Source organism: Ostrea edulis, chromosome 6, assembly GCF_947568905.1.
Source record: "Ostrea edulis chromosome 6, xbOstEdul1.1, whole genome shotgun sequence".
Taxonomy (NCBI): Eukaryota; Metazoa; Mollusca; class Bivalvia; order Ostreida; family Ostreidae; genus Ostrea; species Ostrea edulis.
In genome coordinates, this window is record NC_079169.1 from 53,487,969 (window position 1) to 53,514,980 (window position 27,012).

The window sequence follows — 27,012 nt, forward strand, 5'->3', positions numbered from 1 at the left end:
TTTGATGTAAATTTCTTTGGTCATTAATATACAATCATCAGTGAGTAATGATGAAATAGTTTTTGTATCGACCTTCCAATCATTCATTTGATAAACTTTAAATTACGGAAAGGGAATACTAAGTTTTGAATTCCATTCCCCGAGAAATAATCAAATAGGACATCTCATACGCTTTATAAAACACTTTCTACTGATTTTCGATGTTTAGAATTGAAGTTTGATTGAAAAAATAAATATTTTTTTTCGGTGCTAACTGCATAATTCAACTTTGAAAACAAAATGTGTCAACAAAAATTTAATAAAACAAACGTTTTCCTGGTATCAGTAACGTCCCATAAATCAGCAGCATGAACTGCCTTCATGTTTAGTCGCCCGGGGCGGTAAATTCCTCTCCAAGGACGTTGTCCCCGTGCGTCTGCACACAGGTCCTCTCGTCACTCCAGAAGCTGCCTTGCTGCCATGGGTGATGGACCAGTACTCACCCGCTGGAGAAGTATTCGACGGTGTAGCAGTGTGGGGGATCTTGACAAGATCGGTAAGTATCACATTTATCTCTCAAGGTGTTACTTTTCCTTCGTATATATTGTCTACTAATATTGCACCACTTCGTATTAATTTACCTACATAAGTATGTAACTAATTATGTGTTTGTTTCGTAATATTGCACCACTTCGTATTCATGTGGCTATATAAATATGTAAGGAATGTTTAGTAAAACTGCACCACTTCGTATTAATCTGGCTATATAAGTACACGTGCACGTATGTAAGAAATGTTTAGTAATATTGCACCACGTCGTATTAATCTGGCTATCTATAAGTATGTAACAAATGTTTAGTAATATTGCACCACTTCGTATTAATCTGGCTATCTATAAGTATGTAAGAAATGTTTAGTAATATTGCACCACGTCGTATTAATCTGGCTATCTATAAGTATGTAACAAATGTTTAGTAATATTGCACCACTTCGTATTAATCTGGCTATCTATAAGTATGTAAGAAATGTTTAGTAATATTGCACCACGTCGTATTAATCTGGCTATCTATAAGTATGTAACAAATGTTTAGTAATATTGCACCACTTCGTATTAATTTACTTATCTAAGTAACAAATGTGGTATCTATTTCATTTGACTAATATTGTACTACCTCGTATAATCTATCTCTAGAAGTACCATACAGATGTGTCTATTTTAGCAATATTGCACCACCATGTATTGATATACTTAAAAAAACCCGACATGGACGTTGGATTTATTTATTGCAGTGAAGGTTATTTATTAAATTACCTATATGTGTGTGACACGAATGACGGATCTCTTTTTTTCTGGAGTGAAGGTTATATTACATAACGACGCGCATGACATTATTTTTTGTTCCACCGTTTCTTGTTGACAATCGTTAGTACAATTTGAGGATGCATTCTTTACAGGGTTTATGAGATTGATTCTGCTTATGATGAAGCACCTTTATCGAGATACAGTTTTTTACACTGAACGGAATCAATTTCATATGTGAACAAATAAATTCCGAATGTAAACTAAAAATCGAATATCCTTCTCTGTTTAGATGACGATATGATATTATAGTGTATTGACGTGCACTCACCGTATTCCAATGTACCACTGCGATTTACCTTTCATAATACTTTCCCAAAATCGCAGAAATGTTAGAATCCGAAGAGTAGATGTTATATGGTCAGAATGTTACTTAAATATTCAAATGCTTACTTGAATACATCAATAATTTGCCTGTTCGCCATTTCATGTTTAAAACAAAACTAAGCTTCCCAAATGACCACACGGATGAACAATATATTCATCCATTAACAAATTTTCTCGGCTTAAATTGAAATTATGTTCCATGAATTGGAAAAGCTGGGAATTTTATTCTGTCAAAGCATCATCATAAAATAATTTCGTTATCAGATAAAGTATGCTGTCTACATCATAAAGTATTATCTCTTTCAGAAGAGCAATGTTCAATGTCATATATTTTTATGAATGATGCACGTAAACATGACACCACGTGATCAGAATAAGACTAGCCAACAATCATTTTACTTTTCAAGAGATCATGTGTTATATTCTGACTAATATATGGTATTCAAGTATTGTTTTAAAGTACTGTATATTTTTTAAGTTTTCACATTTGATTTGAGATGAAGATATCGAACAGTGATTAACACACCAGAGTTGGGATCAGGTAACAAGGAGGAGAAAACATTCCCTGTTAATCGGTCACACCCGTCTTGAGCCCTATATCTTGATCAAGTACACGGAGTAATCCGTAGTCAAGATCAGTATGTAAATACATGTACCGGCTTAACAATTGGTATGAAGCACGTCAGAGAGCGTTCGACCCAATAACAGGTTGTATTTGCAAATCAGATTATTGTAACGATCAGGGAATTTGCGAAATGCTGAATTTAAACGAAACTATGAAACATCAATTTGTTAGTGCCATACCTCGATTTCAAATCAGATCATACACAAAACATGTTCTCATTCAACAAATCAGATCATACACAAAACATGTTCTCATTCAACAAATCAGATCATACACAAAACATGTTCTCATTCAACAAATCAGTTGAGAGACGTAAACACCATATCCAGGTGATAATGGAAGATTACTACATAAATATGGGACGTTAGCCATTAGGTAACAATCCTCATCGTATGCAATTTAAAGTTTGCAAAATACGATGAAGATTGTAACCTAATGGTTCTTTCAAAATCCCCTGGCAAACGATAGTTATTCGATATTCTTAATTAATTCAAGGTTATAAAGTTTAATAAACCAAAGATTGCACCACAAAAATATATTTCTGGATCCAGTAAATGTTCCAACAAGCTTCTATCTTTGCTCCTCACAAAAATATTAACTACTGTGAATGATAAATCTAAAATGAACCGTATTACAACCTATACGAGAGGTAGTATATATATCAAATGTGGATTCTTAAAGAAAAAAAACAACAACAAAGACCTTTCAGTAAGACGGTGTTTTTTTTTCAAGTCAACAACATCAAAACGTATGACTTCTCAATAATTTACAAAACCGTTAGGCTTTTTACGTCATAGACAGCTGCTCCGTCAACCAAATTGGAACGCGAAATATGAGATTAATCACTGTTCGTTATCTTCACCTTTCATACTATATACATGTATCTAATCCATAAATCGTGAATTATTAAAATCTTACTCTCGTGATCTGTGATTGCCAAATTTTAGCATGTTATTAACTTAAAGGGTTAGAAACTACTCTAGTTAAGAATGGTCTGTGAAATTATGTAATATATGATATATTAGTTGTATTTTTGCAAACTTTAGTAAAGTCACAGTTGACAAAGGGAATCATTGCAGATTTTTCAATCTTTTTATCTTTCTAGATAATCGTAACATTAAAGTATAGAATATTTGTACGTGCTTTTCAGATAACAATGGTTATCAACCATATTGTATAATGAAATTAAATTCAAATGAAATTGATAAAGGAAAACATGAGATATCGCCAGGTATTGTCGATTCGAATTGGGTGTTAATTTTGTTCCTTCTCAAAGTTTAGAACGCCAGACATTTACATTTACTGCCATATCAAAATGTAAAACTTATACGGTACCAATTTTGATGCACCAGATGCGCATTTCGACAAATAATGTCTCTTCAGTGATGCTCAACCGAAATGTTTGAAATCCGAAATAACTATGAAGTTTTAGAGCTAAATATAGCCAAAAACAGCGTGCCAAAAAAGTGGAGTCAAATTCGTCCAAGGATAAGAGCTATGCATGAGGGGGATAATGTAGTACTAAAACTAACGCTGACCAAGATGAACGGGAAATCAATTTAGAAACGTGTCTAGAAAAACAAGATAGAACAGAGAAAAGTATCAGAAAATTGAATATTTGTTCTGAGGAATATTTACCTTAAGGAGATTTACACTGTGAACCTTGATCCTCTGCCAAATTTTACTCTGTAATTGACAAATTATGCTCTTACTTTTACCTTTCTACTGTTGGCAAAAACTGGAAATCATTTTATATAAGTTTGTTCACTCGGAACACATCTAGTAGTACATGTATATGAGGTACGAAACACTGTACGGTAAAACATCGATATGTTTGCCTTTGATGAAAGAAAGAAACTAATCTTTTTGAATCCGTGAGTTTAGAGTAATGTCACCAAGATTGTTATTTATGAATCGACAGGGCATGCTTACTCCTCCTAGGCACGTGATCCACCTCTAGTATATCCAGGAGTCCGTGTTTGCCCAACTCTCTACTTTGTATTCCTTCTAGGAATTATGAGATTGATTACTTGTTCCTTATCTTCACCTTTCAAAGAAACAATAGTATGAGAAAATAAAAAATTTGCAATGACTGATTCTTGGCCATATTTGCCTATACACACAACTAACAATGAAGTCTGGCGGGTGTTTCATTGAATATGTTGTGACAAACATTAGTTTACAGATAGGAAACATGTATACAAATCAAACCGTGTCTTTCAGAAAAAATGAGACTGCAAACTTTATATACAGCACCTTCGATCTCCCTGTCTTTGTAATAAAAAGGTCATCGCATAATTATGCTTTCAGATAAATCATGCCTCTTAATAAAACGGAAGGACGGGACAAACGGAGATGAAGAAGTCGTAACATTAAACAAATCCACTCCCAGAAACAATTTTTTGCAGAGACCGAGATGCAGGACCATATCTTTCTCCAACCGGCCGGTCAACACTTCGCGTCCATTTCCCCGTCACTCAAAGAGTACCTGTTCCCAAAACCAAAATGAACAAAGCGAATCAGATCCAGGTGATAAGTATAACGTACTTCAACATTTATCAATTTTAATTAATGTACTATAAATAGTTTGTTTAATTTTTAAATCGCAAGTTCAATACATTTTGATTGAAAACTTCAATATCATTATAAACCACTAACCCTAAATAATCTACATAATGATTCTTATTCACCAATACTGAATCTACAATAAGTCAAAGTTTCCCTCTGTTAATGTAATTCTTTTAATCGTTCACAGTTTTATGCACACTTTTACTAATCTCATCAAATGATTGATTCCTAATTGCTTAATTTTTTCTATATCTGATCCTAATTTCTTATTTTTTTCTATACCAAGCACGATTTACAATTTGCCTTATAATTATTTTCATGTATGCATATATATCTTGTTACATAATGTTTCAAAAAGCTTCTTTAATTAATTGCTTCTTAAAAGAACATAATAAATGATCAGACATGTACAGAATTTATGAATCTGTGGTTATTTCTTTACTTTATTTCTTTTTTTAATATAGTTTTTGAGCATCCTGCAATTTGCATTTCAAGATCCGATTTGGAGGAACTCAAAAAATTTTCTTTGGATAGGAATGTGCCAAGAACTAATAACCCTGTGAAGCCATCACCATTTCCTCGATCATATGGGCCCAGTGAGCAGATCATGAAAGACAAACTTAATCACACCAATACCCAAAGAAAGCAGGGTGTTCAAAATGGCTGGCTCATGGACAATGACCGTATTTCGAGAAACGGATCCAATTCCTTTAGAGAAAATGAATCCATGTCTTCAGGCAGGGTGACGAACTGTTCAGAAAGAGAGACCAATCGCTGTGTTGAAACAGGTATGTCTTATACTGAGAGGGACTCTCTTAATTTGCCCCCCCCCCTTATTCTGCTCATTTTAGAATGTCTATTGATTCTTTTAAAAGATACATATTTGTTCATGTTACCATAGATACATGTAACATGCCGGTGACGACGCTTTACCAACAACGTTGTTCTGAAAGAAAGTTGCACCCTAATAAGCTTTTCAAGCCAACATCACAAGAAAAAAGTTCCTTCAGAGGAAACACTGATGTTCATGAGAGAGACAGTTTCAGAACTGCTCCCGGTGTCTTTGTTCGTAAAGCGGAACCCATCTCCAAAAGTGCTGATTCGACATTTTACATTCCAGAAACTATGGACACGGATGATGCGTATTTAATACCCGGTATGATGTCAATATCTCTCAAATATTTAGCCAACCTGAACTGAAGGCTCCATTGATCGAAATTTCTTCTTTCTTTTTTTTTTTTTAATCTTTTCCTCCTGCCTAATTGTATATTTTACAACGACCCCAGGTATTACATTTTTGTGACTTTTTAGATATATTTGCTATATACTATATCATCTGAAGTTACACACGCATTACTTGACGTGTTATGCTGTACCCAATAATATGATAGTCCATTAAAACAACATTTGCAACGTTTAGTATCAGGCTCCATTTAATAAATTTCGTCAAATACCCAGTCAGGCAGACATGTTTGATTTCGTATATACCGGCACGTGTATCTTTCATACACTTGTAAGCAGACCTGTTATATAGTCCTCGGTGTACAAGGCATACCAAGTAATTTCATCGGACTCAATCCACGTTTTTAATCAAAGTGTGCCCCCCCTCAAAAATGAAAATTCAATAACAATGCAATATTGTAACATTATTTTCTCAAAATCAGCAATAAGTAAATGATATATAATATATATGAATGAAACGGAAACATTGTCACCTTTCTATCTGCAAAATATGAACGGTTTGTTTTTTAAGCGCGCCCAATTTTGGTCAATAACGTCTCTTGTTCTTTCCAGTAAAACCCTTCATTTTTCACAGATTGTACATGTATATACCTTGGCGTCAAACGCGATGAATGATCGTCTTTTAAAGGAGAATCATACTTTGTACAAACATCTAGACAATTATTTCGTTTTCGGAATGGTTGAAAAATGATTCATCCGTTTCGAGGTACTATTGGAAAATCGCTTCGGACTTAATATGTTTTGCAACACAATCTCTCAACCTCCATTGTTATTCTGCAATGAATACCCCATTGCGGCCATTACTTCCTTTAGTTTGTAAGACATAGAAAGTAACGGTCTTTCTTTGAGGACTTATGACGTCAAGGCATTAAAACCAGTAAACTCTTTGAGATACTGCAAATACTAATTCAATGGAAGTTAAGATAACTATGGGAAAACTATATTTTACTTAATCAGAGAAACACAGTTTGGTAAATATCGGAAACCACCATGCACACTTTGTCATCGGGGAGAGTTTGGGAACTACACTCCCTCCATCTGAGACTGTGCCTATGGTAAACGAAGAAGTTGAAGAGCCCAGCGTGAAGATAAAAACAACACCATATGGATTTAACCCAGAGTTAAAGTAAGGTCGATTGTAAATATATATCCATGTGTTGAATAAACTTTAGTTACAGAGAGTTTGGATATATTGTTAACCATGCCCATCCGTCAGTTTTTCATGCTTTCTAACAAATTAAAAGGTAACACATTATTCTTTTTGCATATGATTGGATATATTTAATCAATTATTATATTGATTGTTGTCCAAGGAGTCTGAACAAAGGTACAAAAGGGTAAACTTCTGATTTATGTTTCCATTTGAATTCGCACTTCAGTTTTGGCTGAAATTTACGATTTGTAATAGAATCCTGGTTATCGTGAAATTGTCTTTGGGATGCCCAATTAACTAATAATTCACGGATGGGTGAGCAAGATCCCTTTTTGAAGATAGATTTAATCCTAAGTAAATGTCTGTACTATTTTAATAACCTTTTAAATGGGCCATATATAATTGATATATAAGGTTTATATAACTCATTTTGCATGAATTCATTGCTGCAGCCAACCCATATTTTCTAGACATACGATATCATGTTAAAGTTTTTGGATGCAAGTTCAATCTAGAATAAAGTTGTGTGCAAGGGAAGATGCTAACAGTGAGTCACGGTCCTACAACTGACCTACATATTCCAGACGTTGGTTGGATGTTTTATGTCCCTTCGGATAATTTTCAGTCATGTTGAGACGTCACCACCTGTAGATGAAGTACCAAATTTAGACCTGGGCTTAGCGATCAGTGTCGTAGCAGGGAGGGTTCGTAAACATGTTAATATCATAACTCCTTAATACCTATATATTTATGTAGCAATATTCCATTATCACCTGCATATGGTGTTTATATCTCTCAACTGATTCGATACGGAAGAGCTTGTTCTGCGTATATTCAGTGTTTAAATCAAGGCAGGCTACTGACATACAAGTTGATGTTACAGAGGTTTCAACAGTCTCGTTTAAAGTCAGATTTCGCAAATTCTATTCTCGCTATAATGATTTACTTTGCCAATAAGTCAACGGCTAGCTCCGTTTACCTGATCAAGATATAGGGCTCATGGCGGGTGTGACCGGTTGACAGGGGATGCTTACTCCTCCTAGGCACCTGATCCCACCTCTGGTGTGTCCAGAGGTCCATGTTTGCCCAACCATCTATTTTGTATTGCTTATAGGAGTTATGATATTGATCACTGTTCGTTATATTCACCTTTCATTCACATACACATATACCTAGCTTTTTCAAAAGACAAACAATAATCCTTATCCCCCGCGTTCCGATAATCCGGGAGATCTTCAGAATTCTGGGATCTGAACTATTGCTGACCCACAAGGATCATATAAACAATTTATAATTTTTTAAAGAATGTGTATTAGACACGAATCTATTTTCTTGAACAAAACAAGATACATGCAAATCCTCCATTAACAGAAGTCGTTAAGAACAATGCGCAAAAATGGAATTTTATTTTGTTCATATTTATTGTTTATAGCGTTATTTTATTGTACAGGTTAATATGATTTTATGTCCTCTAGAAGAACAAAAAGCTAACTTACATTTCAACAAAACACTGACTTACATTTCACCATCATAACAACTATATTGAACCAGTTCTTTATGTTGTGTTCTACTTTCTGTGGCAATGATTTCCATTTACTGGCGCCCTGAGCTGTTTGATTTTCATTACTTTCCCTATATCCAGACTACTCCGTGTTTTTGTAGTCTCGGGAAAGTATTGACATGAAATTGTAAATATTGTGTTACCTCTCACGTCCAGAATGTGCCATTACGAAATTCGGACAAAGTTGTTTAGATGCAAATACGTAAGAGAGGGGGGGTAGATAGATAAATGGAAAGAGAGATAGTGGTTTGCTTTCTAAACGCAACGTAATGTGCCGTCCCACTTCAATTTATATCAATACTGGCATTAAAACCCCCAGAATATTTATTAATCATCAAAATGCAGATAAAATGCAAGAACTTATAGAATAATGTATAGTTTTAATTACAGCCAGTATGCTTTTTTTTTTATTGTTTGTTTATTATTTGTTTCACGTCTCTTGGAGACATATTGTGACGTCACTGCCTGCAATTAAAACTATACATACATCCCAGGGTCGTGGGAGTGAGCTTCTTTTTATCGAGCCAACGCCTTCCGTAGCACATGAAAGAGCCGTCACGTGCCGAGCGTTTGGCGAATAAGTACTTGCATCCTTGGATGCGGACAAGCGCTACAGAGCTGGTGATCTCGGTTGAGATTCGGCTCGGCTGAATATTTGGACTGACGCCTTCACCGAATCTCGGAGCAGTCCTTCATAATTCATGTTTGGAAATTTACTTTCAACTTCGGCCAGTTCTAGAAATTAATGTGCACTTAGTTGACACTGCTGTTCGCTTCAAATAAGTGATTTGACTATCAAACTAACTCTCTATCACTATTAATTTTGTATTGCTTACCGTCTAGGTATAAAAATCCCCAAATGAACTAACTTTTCTGTTCAAATGAAGACTTCCATGGCACAATATTTTTCTCCTGGAATTGGAAAGTTCCTATAGTCTGCTTTATCTATTTACTGATACAGTGTATCTTTACATACCTACTTGCATTTCAAGAAAACAAACTATAAGAACTCTTCAATTTTGGGAGATAAAATATTGCGCCATAGAAGTCTTCATTTGAACGGAAAAATTAGTGATGATTTAATTTATGGAATTTACATACTTAGACGGTAAGTAATGCAGCATTAATAGTGATACAGATTTGGTTTAATAGTCAACTAACTGATTTGAAGCGAACAGCATTGTCACCTAAGTGCACATTAATTGCTAGAACCGGTCGAAGCTGAAAGTAAATTTCCAAACATGAATTATGAAGGACTGCTGCGAGATTCGGTGAAGGCGTCAGTCCAAATATTCAGCCGAGCCGAATCTCAACCGAGATTACAGGGCTGGAACCCATGATCTCCTGGTCACGAAGTGAACGCTCTATCTGAACCCCTCAACAACCGTCATGCACTTTAGTTTAATAAGGTGACACCTAGAGTTGGTGTATTTAATCTAATGTTTCTCACATAATGAACAAACTACTGTTTAATATCACGACTTATTTGTTTTTGCCAATAAGGTGTACGTGTTGTTTGTTCAGTAGCTGACCTTTTTCTCAGGTAATTCCTCTTACATACCAATGTCACATTTTATCTCGGTTTTCATACGAGGAATAAGGACCATAGACATACTATTGTTTCTCACATCATGCGGTACTTTCAAATTGTAACTAAGTTTTGATATTTGAATGTAATTCTATGTCATTACTAGTACATATTGTAATAGTGTTCTTTCATTTTATTGATATATAATTTTAGCTCAATGGTTTTTTTTCTATGAGTGAATCATTTTTTAAAACCCTATCTCTAGACTACTAAATGGGTAATAGTTTTCAAAATTATTAACCCTCGAATGATTTTGGCGCATTTTTTTTTTTATCGAATTCTGGTTTATGGTTGGTAATGACGTTGGGTCTCGTTTGTAGCACGTCACTAACGCGCTTCATGGGGTATGCTTGCGTAAAGCACATCAATTCAAGCCCTCGTGATTTTCGAAAATGAAAATATCTTATTTCTTGTTCATATCTACTCTTCAAGTGGAATGCTAATTATACAATTCCTCTGTTTTAAATGGTATGAGATTTATAGATATCTTGAAGTTTTTATAGTTCGGTGCCTTCCTTAGGAACTCTTTTACTGCCATTTTGAGTATTCTCCCTCCATATTGACACATATTTATATATTTTGGGAAACAACTTGGTGACAACTTTCATATTTCTCTGTCATCATTATTGACACAGATACTTTCTCAGTAATATTTTAGAGAAGCTGTTTGACGAACATTTTGAGTTGCCATCATTACATACACATTTTAAAAATCTATTTTAGGAACAGTCTGGCGACAATATTGAGTGTGATGTATGCTACCCTCATCGTGGTGATTGGATCTGTAATGTCCATGACGGAGTCTTTCCTCCAGACCAGCAGACCTTTATCATTTGAGGTAGATCAATGTAGTTTTCAAGTGTCTGTCACTATCCAAATATTTATGTAAATAAAAACGTTCCTCTACATTCAAAACATAATTTACAGTTATCAATAAAGGTAATTTTTTTTATCTTTTAGTTGAGGGTTGAGGAGTGTGCAGATATTTAGCAAAATTAGAATTAAATGACTAATGTTCAAAATTAATATTAAATGACTAATGTTCAAAATTAATATTAAATGACTAATGTTCAAAATTAAAATTAAGGATGTACTCTACATCGTCATACTGACTGACTTCCTTTCAAAACATGGATAAAATATAAATATCAGCAATATTTGTCTATTTAATTAAATAATTCTCGCCTAGTTGAGTAGCTCAGTAGGTTAGCATGTCGACTGCTGAACTGTAGATCGCGGATTCGAGTCCAGCAGGGGTTTTAAATTTTTCTCAGTTTGACTTCAACTAAAATTAAATTTTTTGACTAAATAAAGTTAATTTGAATGTTATCAATTTCAAAATATTGTTGTACATATCCTCCACTTTTCATCCATATCAAATTTCTCTGGTGTAGAATACCGCCTTAATAATTGACAGCTTCTGTGGCAGTCAGTACATCTAAGAGTTTGCCCTTCACTACCTATATTTAAGAAATGTATTGCAGTTTTTGAATGATCCCGTGGAGATCCGGGTTAGAATAGGTCCTCAGTACCCCTTGTTTGTCGTAAGAGGCGACTAAATGGGGCGGTCCTTCGGACAAGACCGCAAAAACCGAGGTCCCGTGTCACAGCAGGTGTGACAAGATAAAGATCCCTCCTTTCTCAAAACCGGTAAGCGTCGAGCAAATACCTAAATTTTGCAGCCCTTCACCGGCAATGGTGACGTCTGCATATGAGTGAAATATTTTCGAGCGGGACGTTAAACAATATACAATCAATCAATTTGTGTTTTAATGTATATGAGACTTTCCCCTCCAGCATATTGATTTAGCGCGTTAGCACTCCATCAAATATATTCCGCTGTGAAGAGGCTGGAAATATATCATCTCATATACTTTCAAAAACCGAAAGACATTTTTTTATCTACATTTTAATCATTTCAATTGTATCTCAGTAGTAAGCTCGTGTTGTACTCTTTAGTCAAGTATATCCATACGCACTTGTATATCATATTTCAAACATTGGAGGTTTTTGAGTTTCAGTTAGTAACAATGTAAAGGAAAAAACAAAACAAAGTGAAGGTAAATGTGTGCATTGAGTACATAGTCATGTTATTGATATCATTTTATTGCAGCTCTTTTACATTTTCATCTACTCGGGGAGCATTTGTTTCCTTCTTTTCGTATATATTTTCCTTCTTCGGAAAAAATCCGGGGAGATTATTAATCGGGCAGTGCGCAGACTCAGTTTCCATGATAGCCAGCCCATGGTCCGGCGTGTGGTTACCTTCTCCACTATTGGCAACACTGGAGGATTTTATCTGCGACTGGGAGCCATAGGTATATGCAGTCACGTTTCTTATTCATAGATTGTATTTAGCCATATGCTCCTCCTTTTTTCAGTTATACTTGTGTATAATATATGAATGAAAATCAGTGGTGTTTACCATCACATGAAAGTTGACTTAAGGATATTATCAAACAACAAGGTAGTCTAAATATAGACAATTTTATCTTAGTTTATTTCTGATTAAGTTTTTTTTTGTGTCTGTTCGATTTTGCGATTGTCAAGTTTTGCTTTCTTCTCCAGAATCACTTCCAAAATTTAAACCACTATGCATCCTTAGGTGAAGACACACATTTCTTAAAATGATTGATTGATTGAGGTTTTACACCGATTTGACAATATTTCAGCCATTTTACGGCGGTCTTAAAATGAAGGGTCTTGTCCATTTCCATGTAAATGAGAGTAAAAACGGGTTGAATCTCAAGAACCACGAGTAGAATAACTAAAACCTGCTCTTGCTTTCAAAATTACTAGACACAACTTCCCATCACAAAGTTAGAATCCTTAGGGGTTGTAATGACAAGTATTTTAAAAATAGGAAATACAACTTTTTCTAGCTTTTATTTCGACCGACTGGACCTTACATGTATATACAAGTATGAACAATCATTTTTTTTAAAAACGCTATCTCAGAAATTATTGGACTTCCAATGAAAGGAAAAAGTGACAGACGAGCGGACAGAGATAACGGTGATGTACTGTTCAAATAAATAAAGTAATACTAACCATTGCTGACTTAAGGTTTTTTTTATAGTGGAGTTAACTATGAATATAATTCTATTGATTTATAGGGTTTGGGATCGGTGGAATGATTCTGGATGGACTATACATCGCGGAGAAGTTTGAGGACTATGGAAACCCTCATGCATGTCAAGCGGAAGTCACTGCAGCGACATATATAGTCAAACTAGTGTTTGCCTTCTCACAACTCTATTTTGTGTTCAACAATGCAGAGGCAAGATTTCAAGAATGTAGCTAGTATATCTCATATTTAAGTGGGTAATGGTCTAAAGTGTACTTTTCATATAAGCTCCTCAAATAAACCTTTCCTCAATACATTTGCTACACGATATACCCTAGAGTTGGACTATAATACTAAAGGTACAGTTTTACATTTGAGAAAAAACAAGGTTACAATTTACAACACCTTGTAATTCTCCGTCATTTCTAGTTTAAGCCCTTTAATGGAACAGAAATATGTACTTAATGACATCTCCATTCCATCATACTGCGACATCTTTAACACCAGTGATGGATTGGTCTTGACCACCAGACTGCCATTGTTATTGATAATTTCTTTCTGGGCCTTTATAAATATGTCGATGCTTGGCAGCGATTATATGAAACACTTGAGATATAGTGTTTGGCAGTCGGAATTAGACTGTGGCTAAATGGTACCCCAGCAACCACACAACATTATTTCAACATAACAAATAGGAGGAATACTTACAACGTTAAACAAACACACCTCAACGTTTACGATATTAAACCATCAATATTGAAACCTTGTTAATGAATGAAAGGTGAAGATAACGGACAGTGATCAATCTCATAACTCCTATAAAGGTAAGATAACGGACAGTGATCAATCTCATAACTCCTATAAAGGTGGAGATAACGGACAGTGATCAATCTCATAACTCCTATAAAGGTGAAGATAACGGACAGTGATCAATCTCATAACTCCTATAAAGGTAAGATAACGGACAGTGATCAATCTCATAACTCCTATAAAGGTGGAGATAACGAACAGTGATCAATCTCATAACTCCTATAAAGGTAAGATAACGGACAGTGATCAATCTCATAACTCCTATAAAGGTGGAGATAACGAACAGTGATCAATCTCATAACTCCTATAAAGGTGAAGATAACGGACAGTGATCAATCTCATAACTCCTATAAAGGTGAAGATAACGGACAGTGATCAATCTCATAGCTCCTATAAAGGTGAAGATAACGGACAGTGATCAATCTCATAACTCCTATAAAGGTGAAGATAACGAACAGTGATCAATCTCATAACTCCTATAAAGGTGAAGATAACGGACAGTGATCAATCTCATAACTCCTATAAGCAATACAAAATAGAGAGTTGGGCAAACACAGACCCCTGGATATACCAGAAGTGGAATCAGATTCCTAGGAGGAGTAAGCATCCCCTGTCGACTGGTGACACCCGATATGAGCCTTGAGCAGGTAAACAGAGTTATCCGTAGTCAAAATCAGTGTGCCAAGAACAACTTAACAATCGGTATGAAACACGTCAGACAGTATTTGACACAATGATAGGTTGTATTGGCAAACTAGATCGTGATAACGACCATAGAATTGGCAAAATGCTGACTTTAAACGAGACTGTTGAAACCCCTGCACCATTAACTTGTTTGTCAGTAGCCTGTCTCGATTTAAAAACTGAATCTATCAAACAATGATTCTACATAGAAGCGACGTTTAAGACACCCTTTTTCGTGTTGTGCCTTGAGCAATTTTCCAGATTAAAAGACGTTGAAAATTCAATATACAATGTATATAAAGGTTGATTGAAAATCAGTAAACTGTGGTCTTTAACAGTAGATCCCCGAGGAGTGCAGGCCGAACACTGTCAAACTGTCTTATAATGTATATTATAGTGAAAACTACCGCAACAATTTTAGATTATCATAGACATTGTTCAATTGATCGATTGCTACATTAAGGATGTCGAGTCCAAACTGAATACATAGCATGTGTAATGAAAAGGTGATTATAACGAACAGTGATGGGTAGGCGGCTTAATTGTCTTAAACAGGGTTTTCCACGTTGAACTTTATAAACTGATTTTTAACGATGAAACAATGTTAGATATTCTACATTATTTCATGAAGCATTATATCCTCTGTTATAATCATGTGGCCCAAAACGTAACATTTCGTGTTTGTATGTTGTAGATTTCTAAAACATACATCAACTTCTTGAAAATTATCATTTTCCTACATTTGATATATAGTTATATTGGGATTGTTGTTTCTAGGATGAATTTTGAGGAAATTTCCTGTAGGCTTAAAATCCTCCCGTGGTTCTGTTCAGCATGCTAACAAATTTTACTCTGCACTATTGGTGGATGTTCCCATATTGTTGTTGGCAATCTATGCCTATGTGATTCTTCTGATTGCTCTTCAATGAAAAAAACACCCAACTGTTTCAACCGTGTTTCGTATAATCGCTGCCAAAAAAGAAATTATTAATAAAACTGGCAGTCTGATGGCCAATAACAATTGAGCACTAATGATAAAGATGTCGAAGTTTGATGGAGTGGGAAAGACATTAAGCGTAGTGTAAATTTCTGTCCCATCAAAGAGCTTATGATTTATTAGAAATGATGGAGAATTACAGGGTGTTGCAAAATGTAACCTTGTTGTTTTTTCTCAAACATAAAATTGTACCTTAGTTTTAATATCCAACTCTTTGATGAAAAGTGAAGATAAAAACGTTGATCTATGAATCCCATAAAGAATACAAAATTAAGAGTATGGCAAGCATGGATCCCTGGATTCACCAGCGGTGGGATTAGATGCCCAGGAAAAGAAAGCCCCTCCCCCCTGTTGACTGCTTTGAGCCCTTTATTCCAATCACGTATATGGAGTAATCCGTATTCAAAACAAGCATGCAAAGAACTCGTCAGTCTAACAATGCCAGACGGCATTCAACGTAATGACAGGTTGTATTATATAAATACTACATGTAGTTGAGGGTAACATTGAAAATTTTCACCCCGAGAAAACCATTGTCAACCGAGTAGTAGCCGAGGTTGACAATGGTTTCTCGAGGGGTGAAGTTTTTTTCAATGTTACCCTCAACTACAAACCCTTAAAGGACGTCATCTAACAATCTACGGTGAACCGTACGCGCATAAATTTAGTGCATGTGATAATTTTTATGATATCACCTGTTATTAAGTAATGTTACCCGTTGCTAAATACTATCACTCTGGAGCGCGTGCTTTCTATTCTCAAAGGGTTACAATATGTTTTTCCATTGCTTCTCGACCAATCAGATTCGAGTATTTTACATGAAAATATAATAATTGCAAAGAAGATCATTATAGCAACCATATCAAATGCAGTAGTATATACTGCATTCTTTTATAACAATACATGTAGCAATGTTTTTATCTCGCATCTTCGTAAATACATATCTTCCCTAAATTGGGATAATAGGAATACAATGAAAGGTGTACTTCTAAGTAGACAAACCTGAGTACTCTTGTTATACCCATCGCATTCGGAAATATATACATGTATTGTCAAATGTATGATTAATTTCAGATGAGGAAGAATGAGTTGCTAAATTATTTCAGTCCAACGCTAGATTTCCTACTGTAATTAGAAAATGACACCCCATCTCCTTCCTGTTTGCAAAACTGATTAGAGAATCCGGCGAAAGTTCAATGTACTCTAACGTTTACAAAAGAACCATGTACAGTACCAGATAGTTCTACATTAATGAATTCAACCTTGTATTCATTATTCCATACTAGATAAACGGAAGGCAATCATTAACTGGCCAATGTGTTGATTTTCTGTCAATTTTTATGAATGGAATAGCAGTTATGGGGAGAATTATAGATAAAACCAAAACTTGATATTGAAAAGCGCGTAAGAATACATCAAGATATAGGGCTCACGGCGAGTGTGACCTGTCGACAGGGGATACTTACTCCTCCTAGGCACTTGATCCCACCTCTGGTGGGTCTGGGGGTCCATATTTGCTCAGCTCTCTATTTTGTATTGCTTATAGGAGTTATGAGATTGATCACTGTTCGTTATCTTCACCTTTCATGTATGAAACAGGCTGAGCAATTCACTACATAGTATTTATTTTGATTTGATTGGTACATACGGACTTCGTTTTACTTACGTGAATATCGTTGTTATGTTGCATAGACTGCATATGCAGTAAAAGACGCTTATAGTGAAGTGTTGGAGATGAACAATTTTGATTCGTTGTAATTGTGATCCTTTATATGCATTGAGTTCAAAATATGTTATAAAAGGACAGGAATTTAAAATTTAAAATTCATTATGACCGTTTTCGCTGTAATCGTGTTTTACTGTAGTCAGTAAACGTTGATTCATGGGAATGCAGGTTGTGTTACTTTGATATTTAGTTGTTTCGAATCATACTCTACATTGCATGTTTTAGATGAGGATGTTAACTTACCAGAGCCTGGCTAAGTTCGGTCTGATGCATATGACGGCCACTAATATATGTGAATGGTATCGAACTGTGGTGGTCGAAACATTAGAGACCCTGACCAATACCGTGGATGGCCATCAAACACTCAAGAATAGCACGGAGGACCATATGTACGGTTAGTAATGAACACCCATCGCATGTCTCTCCAACTCTTAGGAATTAGTTTCAGGGTTATCAGGGTGTGCAGGGTTAGTTTTTAGAATCATACAAATGCCCCACGTGAACGGTTAGTTGCAAAAACCAATTCCATGGCTGTCCTGTTCACAATGAGGACAACACAGAAGAAAGCAGTTCCGTAGCTGTTTAACACACAGTAAAGAATATCATACGGGATCATGCGCATTTCTAGTCCAGTGTACGGTAAGGAAAAGCACATGACCATTCGCACGACCAACAGCAGTACCAAGCCATATCTGTCCAGCGCACAGCCAGGAATAGCACCGTCAGGAACATCACAGAGGACCTAGCACAGTCAGGAACAGCACAGAGGACCATTCACACGACTAGTAGTAGAACCAAACCCGTATCTGTCCAGCTTTCAAGAGACACTCAATCGGAAACAGAGTGTATAGTCTAAAGTTAGAAACAGTGTTATGGATGTGAAACACATGTGTGGCCGGTCGACGGGGGATGCTTGCTCCTCCTGGGCACATGGTCCCACCTTTGGTGTATCCAGGGGTACGTGTTTGCCCAACTATCTATTTTGTATTGCTTATAGGAGCAATGAGATTGATCACTGTTTGTTATCTTCACCTTTCACACAAAAAGAAACAACAGACAGGACTATGTACATAGTTATCAGTACGAAACAGTAGTATGAAGCAGTTCCATAGATATCGGAACCACGGTGAGACGACTACTAGGAATATGTTGCATGTTACAATGTATATGTATATCCGCTGTCGTCAGCATCTTCTACGTAGTCATCATACGTATCAGCAGCTATACCGATGTACCGAGACAGGGTAAATGCTGTGTTATGGAGAATTTCTCATTAAGTCATGATAACTTGGTTATACAATCTATTTGTTCTTTGATGCAATGAAGTGACCAACGTGGGTCAAGAGATAACATTCTGTAGAAGGTTTGAATCTGACGGCATGAAAGACAATTGTTAGATAGACAACAAGTGTACGAGAAGAATGTTAGTACCTTTAAATATGGGTAATTATCCAAACAAACTAATAAAAGCAACATCAAATTTGTATGTGAAGAAAGGTTTTATAAGGCACAAAATTATGTGCAGGTATGAAAAAACTGGATTTTTTTTTTTTATGTCTGTTACAGTATTTGTGTTACATATGTACACACAGAGATTATTAACCACCAAAGATTCTTCAATGTCGTTCTGAATCCGGATATATAAATCTCTGTCACCATGAAATGACTTGTGAATAATCAGGGCGTCTGGAACAGCTCTGATCCCATGGAAGGTCGCGACGTAAAACAAAACCAGAAAACCTCTTAGAGGCATATCATAATCTCTGCAATAGGTGCACTCCCTTTGGACACATTATTCATCGTTTCCATCTCAGGGGACTTCAGTTTTCCATTTCATAAATCAAGTTCAATGTCTGACTTAAGTTAAGGTGAACATCGTAGCAGCGAGAGATTTTAAGGATGGTCTTTACGGAGAGAAATGCGACAGCGTGATGTCCAGTTATTTTGTGCTGATTGAGTGAATTCTTTCTACGGCCTGATTCATATTAGACATCAAATTACGTCTATTTTTCACGTTCATGTCTCTAGATTGATTATAAAAATGTCATTTGCCGATTTTGAAAATTGCCAAAACGCATTTCTATTTTAGGGATCAACATTAATATCGCTAGACTGTCAAACTTTAAGCATGATCTAATAAATATTCCAAATGCTGAAATTGACATGAAATGCTTTTAAGCATATTTTCAATAAGCGAAAGCTTAATTGCATTGATAGAGTTAAAATTCAATAGCATTCATACGTCGTATCTGTCGCACGAAGACATAAAGATGGGGTTTGAAGCTTTTGAAAACAGCAGCTTAATTAGGTTTCTGCTGAAATCTCTCTGTTGTGGATTTGAGTTCATTTCCTCTCTTTTCTTCTTCCTGAAATATTTATTGATACTTCTGATAGACACAATGCCCCATACTTTAGTAAGGTATATCACTTCCTTGAACAGTTTATTTCCATTCAGGTGTCCTTTCTATTTCAACTTTTAGATTCCACCCTGTCGACCAATCAAACTAACCATACACGGTGTATGATGAGTAAACTGGTTGGAAACATCATCAAAGACACCAGTCACTATCTCTACCCCTTTAAAATTGAATACAACCTTATTTGTGCAGGTATGTTTAGATGAAGCCACTTTTATGAAATGTAGGGGGAGTGTTGTCTAAGTTTTGGAAACTTGAGCCCGATCCTTTTGTTATTGTATTCCAATCTAACCAATGTTAAAAGTTTAAAAAAAAAAAAAAAAAAAAGCACGACGACTTATTTCGGGCAAAAGAAAGTCCGATATTATCGATAAGAAAGATAATTGTTTTTGTATGATTCGTAAATTATTTTTTGATGGTTCGTAAATTATTTTTTATGGTTCGTAAATCATTTTATTTAATTGTTCGTAAAATAATCTACACCTTACTCACCATGGACATACACAGATATAAGAAAGTTTTCAGTATATGTACTTCTGCATTGTATTCTTACCACCAACATGCTGTCGGTAGGATATTGATCGGATAAAATCCGATGACGCAAGTATAAACTTACCTTACGACTTACCAAGAAGAAGAATGAAATTGATATATCCAAATACTATAATTTTGTTTGTTGTGTATATAGCATTGTGAAGTCATTAACGCTTCAATTAATAAAATTATATCTTAAATCAATTAAAAGCTTCTTCATTAAATGGTTAGTTTTAGAATTACTTTTTATTCGTCATAGTTTGTAAGCAAAATTATCTAAACCGCGTTATGTATTACCCAATTCACTATTGAATTCATTCCTTGATATTAACATTTTAAATGGGTTTTTAGCTCACCTGAGCTGAAAGCTCAAGTGAGCTTTTCTGATCACCCGTATTCCGGCGTCCGTCCGTCCGTCTGTCCGTCTGTAAACTTTTCACATTTTCAACTTCTTCTCAACAACCACTGGGCCAATTTCAACCAAAGTTGGCACAAAACATCCTTAGGTAAAGGGAATTCTAAATTGTTAAAATAAAGGGTCATGCCACCTTCCAAGGGGAGATAATCAAGAAAAGGTAAAAATAGGGTAGGGTCATTAAAAAATCTTCTTCTCAAGAACCACTGGGCCAGAAAAGAGGAAATTTATAGATAAGCTTTATTAGGTAGTGCAGATTATAAATTGTTAAAATCCTGGCCCCAGGGGGTCGGATGGGGCCACAATAGGGGATCAAAGTTTTACATACAAATATATAGGGAAAATCTTTAAAAATCTTCTTCTCAAGAACCACTAAGCCAGAAAAGCTGAGATTTATATGAAAGCTTCCTTATATAATGCAGATTGTAAATTGTTAAAATCCTGGCCCCCGGGGGTCGGATGGGGCCACAATAGGGGATCAAAGTTTTACATACAGATATATAGGGAAAATCTTTAAAAATCTTCTTCTCAAGAACCACTGAGCCAGAAAAGCTGAGATTTATATGAAAGCTTTCTTATATAATGCAGATTCTAAATTGTTAAAATCCTGGCCCCCGGGAGTCGGATGGGGCCACAATAGGGGATCAAAGTTTTACATACAAATATATAGGGAAAATCTTTAAAAATCTTTTTCTCAAGAACCACTGGGCCAGAAAAGAGGAAATTTATAGATAAGCTTTATTAGGTAGTGCAGATTGTAAATTGTTAAAATCCTGACCCCCGGGGGTCGGATGGGGCCACAATAGGGGATCAAAGTTTTACATACAAATATATAGGGGAAATCTTTAAAAATCTTCTTCTCAAGAACCACTGAGCCAGAAAGCTGAGATTTATATGAAAGCTTCCTTATATAATGCAGATTCTAAATTGTTAAAATCCTGGCCCCCGGGGGTCGGATGGGGCCACAACAGGGGATCAAAGTTTTACATACAAATATATAGGGAAAATCTTTAAAAATCTTCTTCTCAAGAACTACTAAGCCAGAAAAGCTGAGATTTATATGAAAGCTTCCTTATATAATGCAGATTCTAAATTGTTAAAATCCTGGCCCCCGGGGGTCGGATGGGGCCACAATAGGGGATCAAAATTTTACATACAAATATATAGGGAAAATCTTTAAAAATCTTCTTCTCAAGAACCACTGAGCCAGAAAAGCTGAGATTTATATGAAAGCTTCGTTATATAATGCAGATTCTAAATTGTTAAAATCATGGCCCTCTGGGGTAGGATGGGACCACAATAGGGGGTCAAAGTTTTACATACAAATATATAGGAAAAATCTTTAAAAATCTTCTTCTCAAGAACCACTAAGCCAGAAAAGCTGAGAGTTATATGAAAGCTTCCTGATATAGTGCAAATTCTAAATTGTTAAAATTATGGCCCTCTGGGGTAGGATGGGGCCACAATAGGGGGTCAAAGTTTTACATACAAATATATAGGAAAAATCTTTAAAAATCTTCTTCTCAAGAACCACTAAGCCAGAAAAGCTGAGATTTATATGAAAGCTTCCTGATATAGTGCAAATTCTAAATTGTTAAAATTATGGCCCCCGGGAATCGGATGGGGCCACAATAGGGGGTCAAAGTTTTTTGGGGTTTTTTTGTTTGTTTGTTTTTGGTTTTTTTTTTCGGTTTTTTTTTTTTTTTTTTTTTTTTTGATATAGTGCAGATTCAAGTTTGTTAAAATCATGGACCCCGGGGATTGGATGGGGCCTCAAAGGGGGCATCAAAGTTTTACATACAAATTTAATAGGAAAAATCTTTTAAAATCTTCTTCTCAAGAACCACTGAGCCAGAAAAGCTGAGGTTTATATGAAAGCTTCCTGATATAGTGCAGATTATAAATTGTTAAGATCATGGCCCCCGGGGTGTCGGATGGAGCCACAATAGGGGGTCAAAGTTTTACATACAAATATATAGGAAAAATCTTTAAAAATCTTCCCAGAACCACTAAGCCAGAAAAGCTGAGATTTATATGAAAGCTTTCTGATATAGTGCAGATTCAGGTTTGTTAAAATCATGCCCCCCCTGGGGTAGGATGGGCCCACAATAGGGGATCAAAGTTTTACATACAAATATATAGGGAAAATCTTTAAAAATCTTCTTCTCAAGAACCATTGGGCCAAAGAAGTTCACATTGACATGAAAGCTTTCTGACATAGTGTAGATTCAAGTTTGCAAAAACCATGGCCTCCAGGGGTAGGTTTGGGGCCATAATAGGGACTACGGTTTTACATGCAAATAGATATGGAAAATCTTCTGATATGGACCAAGGTGACTCAGGTGAGCGATGTGGCCCATGGGCCTCTTGTTTTTGGGGGGGTTTTTTTGCCTTTGATATCTTTACAAATTGTAATGACAGCCATTTCATCATGAATGCACTGCGGCTATAAACAGTGACAGTGAGCTTATGAATCTTGATAAAATTATTATGTTTACTTTAACGGCTGGGAATTCCGATAAAAATGGAAGTAGGATGTAAATATGAAAAAAAAAAATAATTTTTAAATATGAGCTTTATGAAGTATACCGATGTGAAGCATCGCAGTTCATACCCTCATTTATTTTCAAAAATAGAATGTATTTCTTAAAATATCACGGCATCATTGCGTGTTATGGAGTGGTTTTTTTTACTCTACCCATCCAAATTGACGATAAAGCGAAGTATTTTTGAGTTGTATTGCCTGATTATGAAAATAATTCATGGTAGATTTGTGTGCGATATTTTCTGAAATAATGTATTAATCAGTGAAATCATGAGAAATTGAAAGCCATTTAATAAACCCAATACATGTAGTGTACGAGAAATTTTCCCCAAGTTTTCTAGAACGTCATCATCGCGAAAATTTCTCGTCGCGAAACAGTCCTTTAATGTCTCATATATTATATTCTACTCGTTTTAGGCATCTTATATGTGATTTGGCGCCATTTGGCCTACAACAGCGATATCAAACGTATGCCTTTGATTCGCTCAGAAAGTGTTGGGGACAAACGGAGGCGCCGTCTAACGGTGGATTGTTCGAGTTCCAGTAAAGGGCTGTTTTTGGGAATCTTGATATTCGTGACGGTGGTGATTTCGCTGAAGTCTTTCTATAGTCTGCTGGAAATAGACCCTAATAGTCTCGATGGTCTATATGTTTCCCACCTCACCGAGATAGGCCTCTATACTATGGCGATGATAAGTACAATAGCAGCAGCAATTCGTATGAAAGATTTAAAGTTCAATACTTGGAAAAGAGCAAAGCTAGAAGAGAACCTGATTGGTATTTCTCAGCTTGGATTGTTCATGTATGGCGTGTTTAGCCTTGTGGCAGCTAGCACTGAATATAATACAGCACGGGGACTCTTCACCATCATCACTAACAGCCTCATGATGGTTCAAGCTACTCTGCAGACGATCTTTCTGTTCACGGCAATGCGCATGTCAGCACAATTGGAGCAAGGGGATAAACCCGGACGAGAATTCGTGACGTTTCTTTTGTTGTGTAACTTTTGTATGTGGGTCGTAAACACGTTTGAGACCATTAGACCGGAACACAATGTGGTTCAGATCGGCATTTATGGCGAAAATGCGTGGGCTATATTTGTCCACATTTCTATACCACTTGCCATTTTTTACAGATTTCATTCCACTGTATGTTTGTCGCAAATCTGGAAATATGCTTGGAAAGTTAAGGTGGAAGATTTAAACCAAATGATGCCAGAATGATGTCATACATTGAAATTTCAGTTTCTCAAACTCTACAACATCGTGAATTAATCTGTTGCGTATAAATCACTGGATTGGAAACGGTGTAAGAACTGTCTTTGTCAGGCCAATAGAAATCTTTTATATATTTTTTTTCCAAAATTTAGAGTTCGAGAATTCAAAATTATTTGTGGCAAACACACAAGGTCGGTTCACACTTTGACCCACAATATCTGATTAACTTCTAGGAATTAGAAAATTTAAAAACAATGAAAATATGTAAAAATTCAAATGCTATTCTATTAATACACTGTTTACAGAACCTTCCACAAATCTGAATAATAGCAGTTAAAATACAACTTTTATATGCTTTATATAGTAACATAACCGACTTAATCCACTTCACGTCCAAAGCGGATTAAGTTTAACCCAATATACAGTCCACTCCGGATATATTGAAATTCGGGGGACCAACCTGCATTGTTCATTGTATCCAAAGTTCAATACAGTCGATGTTAAACTATGTAAGTAATGTTATTGGGGATTTATATTGACTTGATCTAATATAACAAAGAGTTCAATAAAAACGACTTCAAGACAGGTGGAGTAGACTGTAATATATATTATATGGAAGCGGGTAAAGTGTAACTCGGAGTGAAAGCGAAGTGAATAATAACCCCCTACTACCTACTTAATAAACATGGCTTGCTTTGAATAATTGTCTGAAAAACAAGGCTTGCAGCGTCAATTATATAATCAACGAACAAATGCATTATTGTTATATATACTCTGTTTTTCTTCATTTTGTATTAAACAGTCAGATATTTGTATGTTATTGTTGATATTGTACTAAATTTAATCTTGTATATCCGCCGTCTCGACATTTCATCAAAACATTGACAGTTGTGAAGGAGAAATTGTGTCACAACATACACCAGAAGTGGTGTAATTCAAATGTGGATTCTAAACAATGCTAAAGAGCTTTGAATAAATTTGAAATCGCAAAACTTTTTTCAAATCAACAACATCAAAACGTACGACTTTTCAACACTTTCCACGACCATTCCCTACGATAAATTAAAGACTAGACGTTTTGACATCATAGACAGTTGCTTCTTCAATAAAAAGGGAAATATTCTTACCTAGTGGTCAGTCATCCAAAAAATACTCTGTTAAACACCACTCCGTTTCCACGCACAAGAACTGAAATGTTCAAATAAAAATATGATGGAGTTCCTCATTGACAATGTTTTCGTAGTCTTCGGTGATCAGGTCTTCCAACAGTCTGCTGAAATTTCCATGGGCACAAATTGCGCTCCGTTGTTAGCTTACCAATTTTTATATTCTTATAAAGCAGAGGTTATTCAAAACTTTTGTCGGCAGGGGACCGTTACTCCTCCTAAGTACCTATTCCCACCTCTGGTATATCCAGGGGTCCGTGTTTGCCCAACTCTATTTTCTGTTCATTATAGGGTTATGAATTTGATCACTGTTCGTTATTTTCACCTTTCTTACAAAACATTATCTATGTGCATTTTAAATACATGGCCTTTACTAGTGCTCGGTGCAATCCTACGGACACTTGCTACAAACAAATATGGATGCAATGGGTCAAATGCTGTCTGACGTGTTTCATACCGATTGTTAGGCCGTTCTTGGCATACGCATTTCTCCGTTTAACTGATGAAGATATAGAGCTCACGGCGCGAGTGACCGGTCGGCAGGGGATGCTTACTCCACCTAGGCACCTGATCCCACCTCTGGTATACCCAGGGTCGTTTGTTAGTACAACTCTTTTATTTTGAATTCCTTATAGGAAGTATGAGATTGATCACTGTTCGTTGTGTTCACCTTTCCTGAATAGTCTGATATCCATTTTTTGGCTTATCCTTGTTGTAATCAGTACAATTATTAAATTTCTAAAATATCAGGAACCTATATATTTTGTATTATGTTCAAACATTGTGATACATCGCCCCTCTCTGTATAACGCAATGCAATGTTTTGCCACTGCATTGGACTAGATTGAGAAAATGTGGTCAAAATTGAATTCCATACGGTGAAATTTATTCATGGTACTTGTATGAACAGAGTTTGTAGCGAGTAACCTCAAGACCTACCAAAGTCTACTTAAGAATGCATTAACCTATAACATAAAGCATTCTTGGAATTGTCTATCAAATATTTTAATACAATTTAAAAAAAAAAAAAA

At 35.7% G+C, this 27,012-nt stretch overlaps 1 protein-coding gene across 3 annotated transcripts; it reads left to right on the forward strand.

The window, feature by feature from the left end:
• The first annotated feature begins 324 nt into the window (after positions 1 to 324).
• LOC125667769 (proton channel OtopLc-like) lies at positions 325 to 25,630 on the forward strand. Of its 3 annotated transcripts, XM_048901423.2 has the most exons (12): positions 352 to 535; positions 4,602 to 4,820; positions 5,324 to 5,647; positions 5,761 to 6,015; positions 7,059 to 7,227; positions 11,127 to 11,241; positions 12,517 to 12,721; positions 13,362 to 13,418; positions 13,520 to 13,683; positions 17,913 to 18,081; positions 20,168 to 20,296; positions 24,016 to 25,630. In XM_048901423.2, the coding sequence occupies exons 1-12, from the start codon at positions 460 to 462 to the stop codon at positions 24,819 to 24,821; spliced, it is 2,688 nt and encodes an 895-aa protein (XP_048757380.2). In that variant the 5' UTR covers positions 352 to 459; the 3' UTR covers positions 24,822 to 25,630. The 3 variants fall into 3 exon arrangements, with proteins under 3 accessions (XP_048757381.2, XP_048757380.2, XP_055995970.1); XM_048901424.2 differs by lacking the exon at positions 13,362 to 13,418 and having other exon boundaries at positions 325 to 535; XM_056139995.1 differs by lacking the exon at positions 352 to 535 and having other exon boundaries at positions 4,688 to 4,820; positions 5,394 to 5,647.
• The last annotated feature ends 1,382 nt before the right edge of the window (positions 25,631 to 27,012 follow it).